General features: G+C 41.0%; 1 protein-coding gene across 7 annotated transcripts in view; it reads right to left on the reverse strand.

Moving 5' to 3' along the window:
• Positions 1-16,291, reverse strand: part of NR3C1 (nuclear receptor subfamily 3 group C member 1) — a 117,757-nt gene extending 101,466 nt beyond the window's left edge. For 2 of the 7 annotated variants that reach the window (XM_047086403.1, XM_047086368.1), the window contains exons 1-2: positions 14,258-14,678; positions 10,581-11,795 (exon numbers count right to left, since the gene is read on the reverse strand). In XM_047086403.1, the coding sequence (XP_046942359.1) occupies positions 10,581-11,779 (1,199 nt within the window). In that variant the 5' untranslated portion in view covers positions 11,780-11,795; positions 14,258-14,678. Of the gene's footprint in view, positions 1-10,580; positions 11,796-13,538; positions 13,562-14,257; positions 14,679-15,054; positions 15,261-15,451; positions 15,561-16,223 lie in introns of those variants that run through there. The other 5 variants (XM_047086390.1, XM_047086373.1, XM_047086380.1 and 2 more) reach the window with 5 other exon arrangements.
• Positions 16,292-19,351: the final 3,060 nt, after the last annotated feature.

Raw genomic sequence — 19,351 nt, forward strand, 5'->3', positions numbered from 1 at the left:
ACAAAAACACATGTCCATCTTAAAACCAGTTTCCTCTTTGGAGGGGATGACCTGTACAATTCCTTTTAGTGATACTCACTGTCTGCTGATACTTCCTTTTCTCTGCAAAGACAGAGGTGCATTCCATCACCACACATCACCTTGGTATATGTGTCAATTTTGTTTATTTATATATTCAACACATCTTTGTTGAGGACTTACTATGTGCTAGACACTCTTCTACTTGCTGGGTACAGGAGTAAGCAAGACAGACATTATCACTGCTCTCATGAGCTTACATTCTAGCAGGTGAGAGGACAAGACACAATCCATCTCATATGGAAGGGAAGGAAACTGTGTGTGAAAGATGCTACTATTTCAGATAGAGCAGTCAGGTGGTGTCCTATGGAGTTGACATTTAAGTGGAGACCTAAATAAAGCGAGGGTATGAATGTGATAAATGACCGAAATAAATGTCCACATGCACAGATGTTCACTGCTGCTTGTATAAGAATTGGCATCTTAGAGGTAAGTACACCTCCCACTCTGCTCATCTTCAAGACCTCCTCTCCCAGAACATGCCTTTGCAGTTCCTCCTTTTAACACCATGTGGCTAGGCTGCTTATTTAGGATTTCCCAGTGTTCATACAGAGACACCCGGGCCCAGAAATTTAACCGGATGCTGGAAGTGGGATGGAGAAATTTCATTTTCTTTTTCCATGAGTTTCTGAATTCTAACTTTTCCTCCACCTTCATTTACTGTTTTCTCATTTAACTATGTCTGTGGTAGCTCCAAAGCACTGTGTATACAGTTCTGTTAAATGACACTACCAATTAAAGGGTCACTCATGCCTCATGTATGAAATTAGAGATTGTTTCACCTACTTTTCTTACCTTCCCTTTAAGAGTACTTATTATATTTAAAATCTAGTGCCCATAAACTTCATGGACACCAAACCTTAGTAACTGCTTAGTGGTAAGAAATATTTTTTTACCTAATAGGAAAACAGAATGTAACAGGATGGTTATAAAAGGTATATACCTTATTATGAATTCCACTGCATAGATCTTTACAAATTCAAAGGCCGGGATCTACTCCAATCTTAGCATTTTGTAAATAACAAACACCGCTAAATTTAGAAAATAGTGACAACCAAAATTCACTTCATTTTTTAAAGTATTTTCACTTCAGGGGGCACCTGGGTGGCTCAATTGGTTAAGCGTCTGCCTTCTGCTCAGGTCATGATCTCATGGTTCCTGAGTTTGAGCCCCGCATCGGGCTCTGTGCTGATAGCTCAGAGCCTGAAACCTGCTTTGGACCCTGTGTCTCCCTCTCTCTCTTTCCCACCCCTGCTTGCACTCTGTCTCTCTTGGTCTCTCAAAAATGAATAAAAGTTAAAAAAAATTTTTTTTTAAAGAAGTACTTTTACTCCAAGCAGGACATTTCTTTTTAGATTATAAGGAATAAGAGATAATATGTAAATTAGTATGTGAATCTTACATTGGAGCTTTAACTCTCTGTTGAACTCTTCTATGGGTGTAAGTAACTGTAGTGTACTTGGAGTTGTTCTTGCCATAATGATGGTCAAGTAGTTAATTCCTTGATACACTGAGGACTAGAATGAGAAATTAAACCTTTGGGGACATGAGCAATTACATGTAGGAACTTACATTTATTTTATATTTCCTGTCATCAAATTCCCTTCAACTCCAAGGGAAAGAAAGGTACCTTATTTGAACATAAATATGAAAAAATCAGGCTTACAGGTGAGTAATATCTTTTTTTTTTCGTACTATGTCAAGAAAAGAGAACATAGAAGCTGTTAGAATAGAACAGAAGAGAATATAGAAGGCTCTTGAATAGCTTAAAGAAAACAAATCTTAACTGTAAAGAAAACAAAACACCTTAACCACAGAGCACCATCCACTTCAGACTGGTCATTTGGGAAGCTAGGCATTTATGCCAGGGATATTTGAGACACATTTAAACATCTATAGAAATACCTACATGGGTTCTTTTAAATAACCTCAATGAAAACAAATGTTATAATGTGAGAGAAGATTAAATTTCTAAATTTCTGGAAATACTGAAATCGTTTGGAATCACATAAATAAGGTAAAAGGTAAATGATCAAGTTAACGAATAAATACATCTTCTGATTAAGAAAGAACATTCAGGCATTACCATAGTGTAATGAGTCCAGTTTTCCTTTATGGCTTACAAGGTGGGTCTGAAGGCAATTTCAAAAGGGGAATAATACATACGCTCTTCAAAGGTAGAAGCTTACAAATACAACATTCATTTTGGTTTTCTGTTAAAAAAAAAATCAATCTATTTTATAGTCACACTTTGTCCTTAACACAACTCAGCTGGATTCCAAATGACAAATTCCACATAAAGTTCTAATTAAATTTTTTAATGTTTCCCTTAAAAAAAGCTGCCTATGAACTTAAGTTATATTTTACACTGGTATGTTTACCCTTTCAAACTGCCATTTAACTTGTCTCTGTACTTGGTTCTTTGTGATATAAAAAAAGTTAATTATAACTTTGGTTTAATCCATCAAATTTGTTTGTTTTACCACTTGATCAATAAAGAGTTATTAACTGTAGTCAAAGTGAATTACATAATCCAAATTTATGCACTTAGGATAAATTCTGGTATTCAATATAGTCAGAAACTCTTTTCACACAGCTTTGCTAAACAAATGTGAAAAAAATTAATGCTAATAACTTCATTCTCATTTTCAGGAAAATTAAAGTTTCTTAATGAAATTTTAATGAGTCTTCACATGCTTGATCTTACAAGAATACCAGATAATAAAATATCAAGGGGGCATTCTACCATTTATTAATAAAAACCTAACAATGTCGCTGAGGTTATCAATATGCTATTAAATTTAAATGACCTATCTAATTAACAAAATGCACTGACAAGCTAACAAAAAAACAAAATTAAAACTAAAAATAATAATAATGTAAATACAATTATCTTGGCCCTTGAAAGCTTTAAATACAGTAGTCCTTATGAAATTGGGATCCATGACCCTTTAAGGATCTCACACAGACACTGTAAAAGTCTTAGAGCCTGATGAATAGGAAATACCAACACAGGCACAGATGTCCTCATGTACTTAGCCAATGAGGGTCATGCTGGTTTGAGCTCAGGAGACTTGGCAGAGCTTTAAAAATCCTCCCTTGAATTTTTATAGTACTTTTTAATTTTCAAAGTAAACATCCACGCACAAATCCTGTCAGGCAAAAATGCTGGGTGTTCTTACTGTTTTACAGAAGCTGAAAGTGTGACAGAAAGCTGTAAATGACTATACAAATACGTACAGGAGAGCAGAGGCTTGATCCCATTTCTCCTATATATATTGTTTAAAGAGTCACAGATGACAAATAAAAACTCCTAAAGACCCATGGGAAATTTCTTACACAGTATTAAACATTCCCCTTCAGATGAGTATTAAGTTTTTCTGACTATTCTTTTCTCTCTCAATGTCTCATTTTCCCACCTGTAAAATTAAGTTAATAACACCGGTCTTCCACGCTACATAGATAATGGCACAATCATTAATTTAATACAGAAACTACAATTACAAACTTCCACGGGTTGCTCAGAGGTTTAAATGAGATGAACGTATATGAAGCCCTTAGCATGGTGCTGCCACATCATCCATGCTCATCACCGATGGCAGAGAAGAGAGTTAAAAAATAGTTAAGAATATGGATAGTGTACATTTTTTCAAAGCCGAGCTAGGTGATTCACAGCAACTCTTATAAAACACCTGGCTAATCTGTATTAAGTGTCACGTCTCTAGAACTAGAGACCGGATGTTAAGAGAAGCCTGCGAGGGAACTCAGACAACTGAGAATTAGGATAGTCCTCCCAGCAACACAACTATTTCTGCGATGTATCTCTAGACATTTCCTATGGGTCTCATTTCCTCATCTGGAAAAAAAAAGAGTGTGGGAGCAGATGAGCTCTCAAGAGCCTTTAAGCTCTAATCTAAAATCACTGTACCCAACACATAAAACAAGCTCGGAGAACTCAAGAGCCCCACCTTTCTAGCACAACCGACAACAGTACTGACACAGTATTTTCTCTTCACCACCACTGACATTATTTCTTACAAAAATACCAAATCCAAGTCCATTTTTCGTCTTGTACATGACAGTAAACACAAAAAATCAAATGACCAAATTTAGTGCACTATTCCCTACCCACGGTGATCGGTTAAGAGGAATGTAGAATTTTAGAAACAGAAACACACACACGCATGTTATGAAAATAATTCATATGTAATTATAGGGAAAGTACTTTGACTCCACAATATCTAATCACTAGAGGTCAAAGACTGGCTCTGCTCAGCCTCAGAATTCAAGTCTTCTCATTCTAAGTCTAGTTCTTTTCCACGATTTCTATCACTAAATAATGCAATCAAATTGAAAGGAATTTGAGTGTTTTTTTTTTTAAGCCACAAAAATGCAATTTAAGTCATCTTAAAATTAAAGAGGCCCTAATCCCCAATAATTACAAAACAAAACAACAGAACATGAAAACAACAATAACAAAGTCTGTCCATAACAAACTGGTAGAGCTTTAATGTTTGACATGTGATGACCACAAGGTCACAAGTCACTGCATTGCCCCAATAGCATGAAATAATAAATCATGAACTAGATGCCATTTCACAACAGCTTTAAAAAGTTGGCTATCAAATATGTTTTCAGAATAGTCAGTTAAATACTATGGATAATTACGAAAACAACTAGAATAGAGGCTCTATTTATTATAAAAATGGACAAAAGTAACATTTATTGCAACAAACTATGTTATAAATATGGCATACTCAAGTTGAATGCCAAAACGTTAATTATAAAAATAAAATTTCCTGGGGCACCTGGGTTGCTCAGTCCGGTAAGCATCTGACTCTTCATTTCGGCTCTGGTCATGATCTCACAGTTCATTAGTTTGAACCCCTATTAGCGCAGAGCCTGCTTGAGATTCTTCCTCTCCCTCTCTCTCTCTGCCCCCCCCCACTCTCTTGCTCTCTCTCAAAATAAACTTAAAAAATAAAACTTCATGTAAGACAATAGTGCTAAATAAACATCTGCAACTAATCATCATTAAACCTTTCTCTTACCATATATACATACACGTGTGTGTATATATTTGGTGCCTTATACCATGAACTTTTAAAAGAATTCTAAAATAAAGAGGTACTTTGCCTAAATTTACTGCATTATTAAACACTATCAATCTTATAATATTTTGAAACTGGCTCAAAAAGTATTTGAAAGCAATAAAAATTAATATTTGAGTTACTCTGGAAAAGTATGTTTAAAACATGCAGCTCTACCAAGATAACATATTAATATTTAAATTAGCCAAGAAATAAAATTAGGGGATGACACACTTCCATTCAAAATAATTAGCTTTAAGGACTATATTTGCAATATAAATAGTTTAAATGACTATTTAGCAATTGCAAAACCCCATAATTTATTCTATCTATGTACTGTTGAATAAGAATTTAATTTCCTCAATATTCCAGCAGAAAAACACACAGCCCCTGAAAGTACATTACTAAAACAAAGGGTTGCATCCCTTATCAGATGACAGTGAATGTAAAAGTGTACTAGTAAATACAAAGTGGTTTCATCAACCTAAGATCATCATTATTTCAACTCTATTGTAGTAACTAGATTTTCATTGATTAAAGAGATTAAATAAAAACGGGACAAATATGGACTTGATCTTAGCTGGAATAATGTAAATGGAACTAAAATGTCTACTCCATACCTTTTTTTTTTTTTTTTTTTTTTGGTAATAAAGCACAGCAAAAGACAATAAAGTAACCCTTAAAGAGTTAGGGCTATATTGCTATACTTGGCTCCAGAGTTCTACCTCAAATAAAAGAAGCTAAATTATAATTCTGATTAGTGCCCTCCCTTGTACATAAACACAACCCCAGATTTCTCCTTTTTAGTTCTCTGAATTTCATGACAATTGATACAAACTTCTGGTTTTCAAAATCGTTCCTGATACTTCTAAACTTAGCCTCCACATTCCACACTTCTTCTGATCCTCCCTCTCCTGCCCCCCCCCACCCCCAACCCCATTAATTCACAAACTCCATGGGAAATCCTGCATTCAAGGGACATTTGTGAGGACAGTTAGGAATAAAGTCAACAGCGTATATTTTCTAAAATATGCACCTTAATGTGTGAAATGAAGGTAAAAATCACCATTAAAAGTCATATTCTAATCCAGTTCAGCATAGAAATGATCACACACAATTCAAAGGGAAAATGGACCTTTTCTTTCTTTAAATGAATAAACCAGAAGAAAAGAGCAGTTGGATCTCTGAAACTACAGAGACAAGGAAAGCAGGGGCTTTTAAACTCTTCTGTAAGGTTCAATAATCAGGAATTTGTATTTTTTCATTTACAGTTTAGTTCAACAAAATACTTCTTGAAAACTCTTATGCAACACACTTCACCAATATATGTTTTACAGGACTCAGAAATATGGAAGCAGGTGTCCATTAATTTGCCAAATACCTGTAAATACTACGTTATACAATTACCAGGGTGCTAATTAAAATTAAAATTAGGTGTAATCTTTTAAAGTGAGAAAAAATATGTTTTAAGAAATATGCCCCAGACTTACGGTAAATCTAATGTAAATTAAGATTTCCTAACAACTAGGCTACTTCAATCACCTGCAGGCCAGAGTGGATTAAGACTTATATAACCAACCAATTAATACAGATGCTCTTTCACATTAGGTACTCATACTAAAATAAACCCTTTTGATCCAATCTCTCCACTAAAATCTCAAAAGGCCCCTACAGTAATCTCCACCCACATACGAATTTCATTTTTAATACAATTTGCACTTAACCTACATTTATGCAAGGTATGTTTTAGAGCAAGTTTTTCATAAAATGTATAAACATTCAATGATGTATTTCAAGGTGTTTGACTCAAGTATCTGTTACAGCCATAGACACAACCAAAACAGCATCACAATACAAATTATGTCAGCAACTGTACAAACATAATGGAATGGCCGAAGAAACATCATAAGAAGTTATTTCAGTAAAACCTCACCACATGCTAATCACACATTTCTGTATCTGAGGCCTTCCACACTAAACTGACACACCTGAATACACAGTGTGTTTTATCTTTTTCTTTTACTAAGACAGCCATAACAAAGTACAGCGTTAAAAAAAAAAAAAAAAAGAAAAAGATTTTTATCATAAAGCTAAAAATAAATATGTAAACACCTAAAGCAAATCTCCTTTAACGTACAGGAATCAAATTCTATGAGTAAATATTGTAAATATTAAAACCAAAAAAGACCATGAAATGCTCACCGCCAGAACTTTCATAAGGATAAGAAAAACAGAAGATAGGAAGTAAACCAAGTATCCATTAAAAAAGGAGTAAATCATAACCAAAACAAAATCTCTTCCTTATGTCCCTTCTCTGAGAAAACATGCAGCACGGCATTCATAGGAAAAAAAGAGAAAGGGGCAGAATTTGCTTCACTCAACCTGTGCACAGATCTTCAATATTATTATGTAAATACAACTGGACGCAGATGCAATTAAAAGAGATGTTACAATCTACATAAATTTTCAGAGCTTTGTAAATTAGAGCCCTAAATTGTCCCTAAGCCTGAGTTTACAAATTAATCCTCCATCATTCTCTCTCTTCAATAATCTTAACCCTCAAAAAAATGGTCAACTTTTTAACACTCAAGTTTCAACATAATCCCAATAAAAACTCTAATTCCACCTATAACCATTCACTCCCCTGCCTCTCTTCAGAAGTTTCACCATTAATGTGTAAGTGAAACAATGCTGAAAATCAAATTATGCAGAAATGTGTTTTCATCAGCATTACAAGTGTATGCTCAATTTGTCTAATTTCAGTATGTAAGAAGCGATTTCAGTTAGTAACGCTAGTTTGTTTTACTTAAAGAGTATCTTTGAATGTCACTAGGTTTTCTCCTGTTCCACTATCACTGAAGGAACGTAATTCTTAAAAAGAAAATACTTGATTGACTACGCTCAGTCAGGATAGTCATAATTTTACAAACAAATGTGAACTGGATATTAAACTATGTTGACACATTAGGAGTGACTGCCCCTGGCAAAACAGAGTATAAAACATATTTTTTAAAGCATTTTGAGAAAAAGCAATTTTAAGTGACATCTTAAAAAGTCAATTCATGCTTTTTTTTTTTAATTAAAAAGGAATGCAAGTCAAGTTATTAGTGGCATACAGCATTTTTATACCTAAAGTCAGAAAGTCAGGATTCACTACAGTTGTGATCTCAACCTGTTCATCACTTGGGTCACTGCTCACTGTTTGGCCAGAACCATGTAACATATAGAGGAGAGAAAGCAACCAATTTTAGTTATATCAGGGCTGTTGTTTGCAAACAATAGACTATTTCAGTGATGGTGAGAAAAGAAACATTGTTTGAATTTACTTGGAAGAAGCTTTGTTCTGGGTAATCACAGTTCCCCGTGTTAAGTTAATGCCGTAAGGTATAAAGTTTTCAAATGTTAGCCAATTATCCTGTATATGACACCTTTTCATTAGGACACAAACTACTGGTTGTAATTACAAATCACACACCAGCATAAAAATAATCATTTCAATGGTTATTAAAGAATCTCAAAAGAACCACATCATCACTCCTTTGCTAATCGCCATAAGGTTGTCATGAGGCTCAAATTAAAAATAAGTGAAGGCACTTTACATGTCATAAATTCCTATAAAAGGCATTAAAATGATATTTAATGATTTAAAGTCACCTATGTTCATCTAAGACTTATGCTCCAGACCCCAGAGTTTACAAGGCTTAATGAAAATTCACTATTAATGAAAAATCGGTAAGTCTTGTTCTATGTTTTTTTACAGTAAGAAAAATGAAAACAGTACTGTGGTAATTGCTAGAACAAAATGCATTAATAATCCCCAAGAGTTTCCTAAGATATATTATGCTTCTTTGTACAATTACATTTTATAATTCAGTAATAGTTTCCTACAGATAACTTAGTCAAATCAACAGCACTCTTTAAGACAACCAAGCACCCCGAATCATTAATTACATTCCCAAAATTTTGATACTGAAAAATTTAAAACACAGCATGTCTTTTAACATTTAGACACAACTAACGCATTAAGAAATATCTCAAATTTCCTTACTGAAAACCTGTTAAGCCTTCCATTCAGAATGACAACAAAAAGTTGAAGTGGTATTCTAAAGGAAAGATTATTTACACAATAGATTAGTAGGCAGTTTACATGAAGGCATACAAGAACCAAGTGAGCCTCTTAAAGGAATAGAACCTAGCCTAAATCTAGGTCTGAATTTTTTCCCCAACGAGAAAACCTTCCTCCTTCAAGAGGATAGAAAAGAGACAAACACCATTGTTAAGATAGATCTTTAACAGAAAAAGTGTTTTAAAGAGAGTTTTAAATAAAATCTTCAATGACTAATTAGGAACAAAGAAAACCACCAACATTAAAAAAACAAAAAACAAAACAAAAAACCTTGAAAGGCTCATGTCCAAGTAAATCACTGTCTACTCTGCCTTTCAAACAAAACAAAACAAAACAAAACACACCACTGATTAATCAATCCCGTGTCTCTACAATCACATTCTTTTATTTCCTTCACACCTAAAATGTGACATACAATCTGAATTGGGGACAGGGATACAGGATAGAGACCTTAACCCCTATCAATAGATCCATCTCAGTTTAGAACGTTTTCCTGTTAATTTCATTTTAAGAGACCTTTTTGAGGTCAAAAGGAAATGTCAGTATACTTATAAATGTCTGAGGAAAAAAGGGGAACAAATCAAATGACAGCTGAGAATTGAAGCCATCAGGTGTCTCTTTGAGAACTTGGAGGAACTCTCTGGAAAGGGAGGTTTTGTTTTGCACCATTTTGGCACCAATTCCTTTCTTAAGAAGGCTGAACAGCAGTCCCACCTCTAGGGCTACGGTCAGGTACACTGCTCACTGCTTTAGCAATCTCCAAACTCAAATTCCTCCACAGAAGCTTCAGTCTGGAGAAAAGGCTCATTGTTAAATCTTCTAATTTTAACCCTTAGATCTCCTCAAGCTACTATTTTACAAGTGTACAAACCCAGAGCACAACTTTTGATTTTGTGAAATATCAAGGGTACATTTTACTCTAACATAACAGCGTACTTCAAAGCACACACAAATATTACATATGAAAGCCCTCTTAAGTTTATGTAATTTTTACTTAAGATACCTGTTAATGAGCAAAATTGTTTAGAATTTTTTAAATAAAATCTTCCACTACCGGCCAGTGGGATACCGGATGCCATTACTTCAAAGAAAAGTTGAAATGCTTATATACAGATACATCACTTAGGCATGATTGAAAGACCACCTACTTTCAAAGGACCACTTAAAATTTAGTCACACGAAAAAAGCACAGGAGTCGTTGGAAGACAAACACAAATTGTTGAATACTGAAGTCTATCCATCCATCTTACGTCCATTCCGAAGAGACAGAAAACCATCTGGCTTACCTTGAATAGCCATTAGAAAACACCGATCGGCCAGGGAAGTTCAAAGTCCCCAAGGAAGCCAAGTTGTCATCTCCAGATGCTTGACACCTATTCCAATTTTCTGAACCAACAGGAATTGGTGGAATGACATTGAAAATAGGCTTCTGATCCTGTTGTTGCGAAAGGGATGCGGTATTCATGTCATAGTGGTACATCTGGCCCCCAGAGGTACTCACGCCATGAACAGAAATGGCAGACATTTTATTACCAATTATATTTGCCCCAGAAAAGCTTGCCTGACAATAAACTGGGCCCAGTTTCTCCTGCTTAATTACCCCAGGGGTGCAGAGTTCAATGAAATCTTCTTTTTCTGTTTTCACTTGGGGCAGGGACACACTGTTGGGGCTTGATAAGATCAGATCTCCATTATCCTTAATTTTAGGTTTAGTGTCCGGTAAAACGAGAGGCTTACAGTCCTCATTCGAGTTTCCTTCCAAAAGGAATGGATCATCCTCTCCTGCCAAAGGAGAAAGCAAACAGTTTTCATCTATCAAGAGGTCTGATCTCCAAGGACTCTCACTTGTCTCTTTATCTGGGGACCCAGAAGAAAATTCCAAATCCTGGAGTTTTTTCCTCCAAATGTCAAAGGTGCTTTGGTCTGTGGTATACAACTTCACATTGCCCCCGGTGGTGCCAGTCTGGCCCTTCAAATTTTGCTGTTCTGAAGAGACATCAGAGAGTGTTTTTGGAAACTCCTTCTCTGTGGGGGCAGCGGCAACAGCAACAGTCGCTGAGCTCTTGGGGTTCTCGGGAACACTGGTCGACCTATTGAGGTTTGCGATGCTTTCTTCCAGAAGCTGAAAGTCTGTTTCCCCAGAGGAAAGGCTGATTTGGCCCTGCTGTGGGAATCCCAGCTCATTTCCCATTACTTTTGTTTCTGTCTCTCCCATATACAGTCCCATTGACAGCGAAACTGCCTTGGACAGATCCGGCTGCTGTGCATTGCTTCCTGAGCCTTTTGGAAAATCCACCAAAAGTCTTTGCTGCTTGGAGTCTGACTGAGAAACAGCAGCCAGTGACGGTGAAGATGCAGAAACCTTCACAGAAGCTCCTCCCCTTAGGGTTTTATAGAAGTCCATCACATTTCCCCTCTCCCGACCAAGCACACTGCTAGAGATTTCTTCTTTACTGGGGGGGCTTAATGATTCCTTGGAGTCCATCAGAGAATATCATCAGCTACCAGGGGGAAAAAAGAAAAAAAAAAAGAAAGGTGGAGGAGACATAATAAGCTATAAAGTCACATTATCTCAGTGATCTGATTAGTAAGAGCCAGTTAAATGAACCTTTTAGTTAACTCCGACTCTTAACTCCTTGTTTAAAGTAGCTTCTGTCTTCCAGAATAAAAAAATCCGCATCCCCTGCCCCCATTCAGTGTGGCACATTTAAAAGCACAATGCAATTCAATTGCACAGCGGAGGGCAAAATTGTATCAAACTAAGCTTGGCTATTCATCCTGCCACTCACAGAACTGTAACTTTGTTAATCACAGACATTATAACTCATTACATCTGATTATCCTAAAGGTTCAAACTGATGTCAAAGTATTTAATTTAAAAAGAGTATGATCATTAAAATTCCTACTTCCTTTCAATCAGTCAAGGCTGTTTGCTTTTCTGAGAACCCATACACATAAAATTTGCTAATTACTATGTTAGAATTCTCTCTCAAATCGCTCCCAAACTGGCCTCCTACCTGCTAGTCACACATCCAAACCTTTCAGTACAATCTAGGATGAACCACGCACATTAAAAAAAAATAACTAAATAAACAATGACGATCTGCTCATCTTCCAATACCATAAAAAGGACATGTATATTTAACCCCTATTTCTTACTAAATGTGTCTGTTTCAAAGTGCCTGCCTTCTTCAAATTTTGGACACAGGAAATGAAATATGTTCTATACAGGCCAACTAAAATTTGGATTTTAAAAAGCAAAAGAAAGTGCAGCAGCTTCTCGCTACAAGTTTAGCTTACTTAAAAACAAATATAACTCTCTCAACCCTTACAAAACAATAGACTCCTAATGAAGCTTTTTTTCAAAATTGCTTAAGACCTTCAGGAGGAAACACTATTTTATCCCTAAATTAAGATTTTTTTCCCTTTCCATATCAAGAGGTACTGAAACAGAAAAAGCAACTGTGGAATCACGTTCATATAAACGCAAATAAAATAATACCCAATGAAATGCTCAGAATAATTTTCTCGTGTTCTAAACCTTCACCAATCCCAATTCGGAAGCTGTTCTCGAGAGTCTTGGGTTGCTAGTATATTGTCTTTCATCACGATGTTATTAACAGGCAGCCCAAGACTTTGGTAAGTAGATCTGGGACATTACAGTCAGATCCTATGCAATGGAAGGAAACTTCTGCTGTGCGGAGAGACCTTAAGCATAAACTTCAATGGCCCTCACGGGAAGTGCAGTGTGATGAAGGTGGAGACGGGGCTGGGGACCTGCCCCTACACATCTTTAGGGTAAACTGCTCGATCTCCCCGCCCCTTCGCCGTGTTTCTCGGATAAGGATCTGTAAACACAAGGTATCAAATGGAGCCTAATGAATTTCCACGCGGCTTTGACAGCTGCCTTCCAACTCGAAACCAAAACAATACTTCAAAAAAAACCGAAACAATCTCTCAAACCACTTTATCCCCCAGTTTAAACTGCAAGTAACTGTCACATTCACCGGCCTTAATGAACCGTGGCAAGGGGTCTTAAGTGGTATTACAAGGAGGCAGTTACCAAGCCTGCAGCCCCAAACGTCAAACTAGCGCTTGACCACAGAAGGATTCCGGCTAGGGAAGGTCTTTTTCTAAAAGGGACCACTTAGAAGCGTCAGGCGCGCAATGATGCCAAGCACGGAAGAACAAACCCTCTCCTGGGGGAGAAAAAAAGTGCAAGGGTAAAAGAAATGTGTCCAGACCTGTTGAGTTCTTTCTCCGACACGCCCACTTCTACCAGATAACGCCAGCCCTGGCCGAAGTCTCCAAGTTGCAGGCTGTCAGCCCCCTGCGTGTGTACACGCACACACACACACACACTCTCTCTGCGCGCGCGCGCGCGCGCACACACACACACACACACACACACACATCCCTGCGCGCCCTCCAGAAAGGAGACGCACTGGAGCCTCGACAGAAACCCTGATCGCGCTCGGGCGCACTAGGGTGGAGTGGAAGTATTCGGTCGAGGAGCATTCAGACACGGCTTGGTGTTCACCGTAAAAAAGAAAAAAGAAAAAGAAAAAGAAGAAAAAAAAAGGGAAAATGACGGGTGTTTGGGCGGCCCCCTGGGAGGGCACCGAGGGGGGACTTGGGGCGCCGGGAGTGGAGAAACCAGAATTCCGCGCCCGGAAAGCGGAGCACTGCAAGCCGGGGCAGCTCGGAGAGGCTCCGCTCGGACCGAGCTCAGGTTCCTCCCCCTTCAGCCCGACCCGGGCACCGCGGCCGAGGGAGAGGAAGAGGCCAGCGCTGTCACCCGCGCGCTGCCCTTTCGTCACCGTCACCCGGCCCTCACCAGCCCCCACCCCCACTCCCCGAGGCTAATAAAAGTTTGCAGGCTCCCGCCGCGGCCCCCGAGCCGGCCTCGCGTCCCCGGCCCGCACCTCGGGGGAGCGAGCCCCGGCCCTTCCCCACCTCTTACCTCTGGAAGAGGCGCTGCTCACCCGCCACCGTCCGCAGCTCCCACCGCAGCCGAGATAAACAACTTAGCGTGTGAAAGCAGGAGGAGCAGGAGGGAGAGATTTTTTTTTTTTTCTAAAAAAAGGAAGTAAACAGCCGCCCCCTTCTCCATGGGGGGGAGGGGAGAGCCCCTATTTGAGAAAGTCTCCCATTTCCCGGCTGACAAGCCAGCCCCCCGCCCCTTGCCAGTCCCCGCGAGCCGGGCTCCCAGGCGCGCGTCCTCAGTCCCGGCGCCCCGCCGCTTCGGCTGCTCCGGCTGTGGCGTCTCCTTCCACCCACTAGAATCCGTCCCCGACGGGCGGGCAGTGACTCGGGCTCCAGTCACAGACTCGAGCTCGCAAAATGGAGGAGGAGGCGGAGGAGGGAGGGAGCGCGGACACGCGAAAGGGCCGCCCGGCCGCGACGAGCGAGCGGGACCGATCGGGGGGCGGGCGGAGGCGGCGCCACGGCGCGCACACACTCGCACACACACGCGCTCCCACTCCACCCCCGGCCGCTCCCCGCCCGAGGGGCCGCGCGGCGGCGGGGAACGGTGCAACCTGTTGGCGAAGCTCGGCAACTGCAGGGGCGGCCGCAGCCCCCGCCCCCACGCCCTCCGCGCTAGCCCCCGCCACCCCGGCCCCGACGGCGCCTGAACGCCCCCGACCCCCGGCATTGCCCCGACCCTAGCGGCCGGCCGCCGCCCCCCCTCCCCGAGCGCGCGGGACTTCTCGCGCCCCCACCCCCCGAGAAAAGGGAGAGGCGGCGGCAGCGGCCAACCTGGTCTCTCTGGGGCGCGCTTGGGAGGGAAGCCGAGTTTCTCTAGTTTCTCTTCTCGCTGCCTCCTTCCCGCCCCCGCCCAGCTCCGCGACTCCCGACCCACTCCGGAGCTGGCCCAGTCCCTCGGCGGCAAGCGCCGTCAGCGCCCCTGCGGGTGACAGCGGGCTGTCTGGGGCGGGGGGGCCGGGGCGCGGCCCGCAGCAGGGCCGCGGGAGTGGTCCGCGCCGCCGCCTCGGAGCCGAGTTGCGCGAAGTGTGTCACTTAGCACGGGGCTTACGAGGGTTGCAAGGAAACGGTGCCGCAGCGTCTCGGCAGCGCTCGGGGCCGGACAGCCAGACACGCCCTCTGGGGAGGCTTAAGGAAGGGAGGGCAGAAGAGGGGGTCGGTGCGTACATACTCTCGACTCGGAGGTAGTCGCGTGCCGGCAGGTCCCCCACCGCTGCATCGTCTGGGCGGCCCCGTCTGCAGCCGCCGCCGCCGTCGCGCTCTCCCACCGGGAGAGAAGTTGCAAAGCAGAACCCACCCTCCCCCGCGCTCCGACCGTCCCCCACCCTCTTCCCCGAGTCTGCGAGGCGGCGGCGGCGGCAGAAGGAGGCGCCGCCTGCCAAGTTCAACCCCCACCCCTCCCTCCCTGCTAGCGCGCTCACACTTGAAGGAAGTTGCACGCCAAATGCAAAACCTCCGGCGTGCTGAATTTCTTTGCACTTTTTATTATTATTTTTAAGGAAAGCAGGGGGTGGCAGGCCTAAAAGCAAGTTGCAAGCGAAACAGTAAGTTGCTTGCAAAGTACGCCCTCCCTCCCCCGCAAACTCCTGACCTCTCCTTCTACCCCCTCCAGGACCAGTGTCCAAGTTTCCCGTGAAGGCCCCTCACCCGAATATTGACATTTGCTGCACTCCACTCAGTGCGTCGCCCACCCTTTCGTGTCCACGGGACCCCTACCCCTCCAAACAAAACAAAACACACGCAGCTTTAAAATGTCAGCATTTAACTCCCTCCAGCTGTTCCCGTTACGCGCCTCCCCCTCAGTCCGAGGGAAACACGTGGCCTGTCCCCAAGGAGAGGGGCGTGGGGCTAGGGGAGTCCGCGCGGGAGACGCCCGCCCCAGCCCCCTGCCCCAGCTCGCCGCGTCCGAAGGGCTTGGGCTTTGCCCGGACCGAACTTCCTACCTTGTGCGACACATATTATGATTTTTGTGACTCGGGGAAAGGTTGTGCTGTGTTGCTTTAGGGTTTGGGGCGGTAACTTTTGCGCCCCCACAGGTGACAGCGCTTGCCAGCTCCTGACGGGGGCGGAGGCTGCCGCAGCTCCACCTAATCCCTGCCCCGGCGCTCGGCAGCAGCCACTCACTCCTCAGGCAGCGCTCAGACGCTATCCGTGGCCACCTCTGCTCTGACTTCTTGAAGAGGATTGGGGAAACGCGGGCCGGAAGCCGCTCCCCGCCATCTTGGTAAAGGACGGTGACGCCTGCCCGGCCTCGCGTCCACCATCTTGGCAAAGGTTCTAGATCGCGGGCTCCGGAAGAAGCCCTTTCTGCGTTCTGAAGGGTAGAAACTGCCCCATGTGTTGTCCGTCGTGAAAAGAGAGAACGAAACATTTTAGTTACTCGCTTGTTCGGAGACGACCTACTCGGGCCGCCTCCAGACCATTCTCAGGCCGCCATCTTGGAAAAGAAAGAGCTGCCCTGTGCCTCAGAAAAGGGGACCAAAACCATTGCCAACACAGAGCCCTGAGCAACCCAGTTGTTAACAGAACCCCCTTATGTATCTAGAAGAGATGACTCCTCTTTTCTTTTCCCTTGGTGCAAGTCAGCTGGAGGGAGGCCCTTGCCTTGGTGCTCAAAGGGGACACAGAATTTACTTCAAGAACGCTACTTTGCCTACTTGGCGAGTTTTTCCACCTTAGAAGCCCCAGTTACTAAAATCAAGGTTCTTGCATGGATTGGTCCCCAAATCAACAGTTTCATGGGGAAAAAAATCCAATACCCAAATTTAATATCGTATGCGTATTTTAAAAGTGGGTTCAACAACTCATACCAATATGATTATCCTAATACATCTACTTAAAAGTTATGCTAGGAATTGTATATATGAATACCTTATAAAAATATAATAATTTGCATATATATGTAAAGAGACAGTAACAGATACCTAATAGAAAACTTCTCCCCACTACATAAACCTATCTCAATTGAATCTCTGCTCTAAGATAACAATCCACTTCATCTCTTACCTCTTTAAATTCGGGTGAGGTATTATGTTTTTAAATAATACTTGACCGTACAGGAGTCCCCTTTAAGTTTCTTCCCACTCATTTTGTCTGCAGGTCCAGCAGATCATCTTGAAATGGAAAAGGACATTGTTTTAGGTTAAAAATTGTTACTGAAAACCCTTTCAATTGGGCAAAAGGGTGAAATTTTCAGTGGTTTAAATATGTCTGTTAATTTTGTAATTTCATGGAAAAAATTCCACATCCTTTAGCCTTTCACATTCATCTGAAAGCATGCATAAACTGTAGATTAACCTAGTGTCTGTCATGGTTAGAATTGTTAAGCTTTGTGGCTAATGTTTATTGACCATTCTGTGCATCTTTTTTTTTTTTAAATCATTCCCATTGAAATAATCCAAACCTGACTTCCAGATTACTCTTCCAGAACATAATTACATCATGCCATGTTCCTGCTCAAGTATCTACAATAATTCCCTTCCATTGTATAGAGATCCCAACTCCCATTTTGAGATTTAAGACCACTAGCTTTCACCTGCCCATTTCTTGAAGGCAAAGCCTCTTAGCTGATGCAACTGGACTCATATTTAATTAAACTAAAAATTCAGTTAAAGCAGAGGAATTATTTTTTAAAATCATACTTGCAAATGTGAAGTTTTAAAACCTAAAACTGAACATTTATGTCGTACTTCTGTGAAAGCTTTTGTGAGCCCACTGACTGGAGTTCCCTGTCTTCATTTGTGTATAAAATGTTCCCACATTGCATCAGTACAGCACAGCAGTTACAAGCAGACTGGCTGGCTGACCTCCACCACTATGAGGAATATAACCTTAGGCAAGCTAATTCTTCGTGCCCCAGTTTCCATCATCGGTAAAATGGGGATGATAATAATACTAACCCAAGTTACTAGAAAGATCAAATGAGTTTCAAGTATGTGAAGTGCTTAGACAAATTTCTGGGACATATTAAGTGTTTAATCAGCAGCAGTCATTAATATATATATATATATATATATATATGACCTCACCCCAATCTGTTAAAATTGGCTTGCATACACCTGATTTGACAGTGATTGTTTATATAGCATCTTTCCATTTAGATTTTCTAGAACAACTACTTTTTTAATCCTAGTTCATCATTTAATGAATTATTTAAATTAACTAATTATAATAACAAGCGCAAATGGAATAAATATGTTTTGGGGGAAAAAAACAGAAGGAGCCGGTGTAAACGTATAGGTTAACTGGAGGGAGCAGAAGTGTGGGGAGTACAAGAAGTAACCTTGGCTCCAATGTTCAGCATTCCCTAGGCATCAGTCAGTATGTTTTCCAGGGAGAATGGAGGACTTGAATTAGTTGAGATGAATGCAGTGAGTAGTGTCAATTAAGAGGAATCCATCCTGTTGAAGAAAGGGCATGGCATATACAACATCCATTCCCACCTCTATCATTGTTTATCACATATATTTCCTTTTACATAAAGATACCTCTTACAGCCCATGAGTCTTTGTCATGGCTCTATTTTCCACCTATTCTGTCTCTTCTCCCCCACCCAACACACACACGCACACACACACACATACACACACACTTTAACTCTATAATAGTAAATGTAAATTGGCATCAAATAAATACTTATCACATTTATGTGTATTAATAATTTTGAATATGATTATTGCATACGTTAATTTTATATTAAGGCAACACAAGCAACTTTTGTGGGTTGTCAGAACTTTAAAAAATTGTTTCGGCAGCTATCATAGCTATTAGATGCTTCTTTACAATAATATCTTGACTTTTCTTACAATAATAGTTCTATTCTTGTTTAACTTTGTGAGGTAAGAGGTACAAGAGAAAACTCAGCTAAGCTTTAAATGTCCCATCTCTTTCTGCCTCAGTATTTGCATTTTACACCAGACATGTCTGTTATAAACAATTCACACTTAGTACAGCAAGTTCTTAATCATAATGAATTCCACTTTGGTACTTCTCTTTGTAATTGGAATTAACATTCCCACATGAACTGGGAAATGCTAAATTGTTACCAGCATCCCTGGTGTTTTGCTGCTTC

Source organism: Lynx rufus, unplaced genomic scaffold (genome assembly GCF_022079265.1).
Source record: "Lynx rufus isolate CCGP_SWC_20201006 ecotype Redwood Valley unplaced genomic scaffold, mLynRuf1.p SCAF_1, whole genome shotgun sequence".
In the NCBI taxonomy this organism is placed as follows: domain Eukaryota; kingdom Metazoa; phylum Chordata; class Mammalia; order Carnivora; family Felidae; genus Lynx; species Lynx rufus.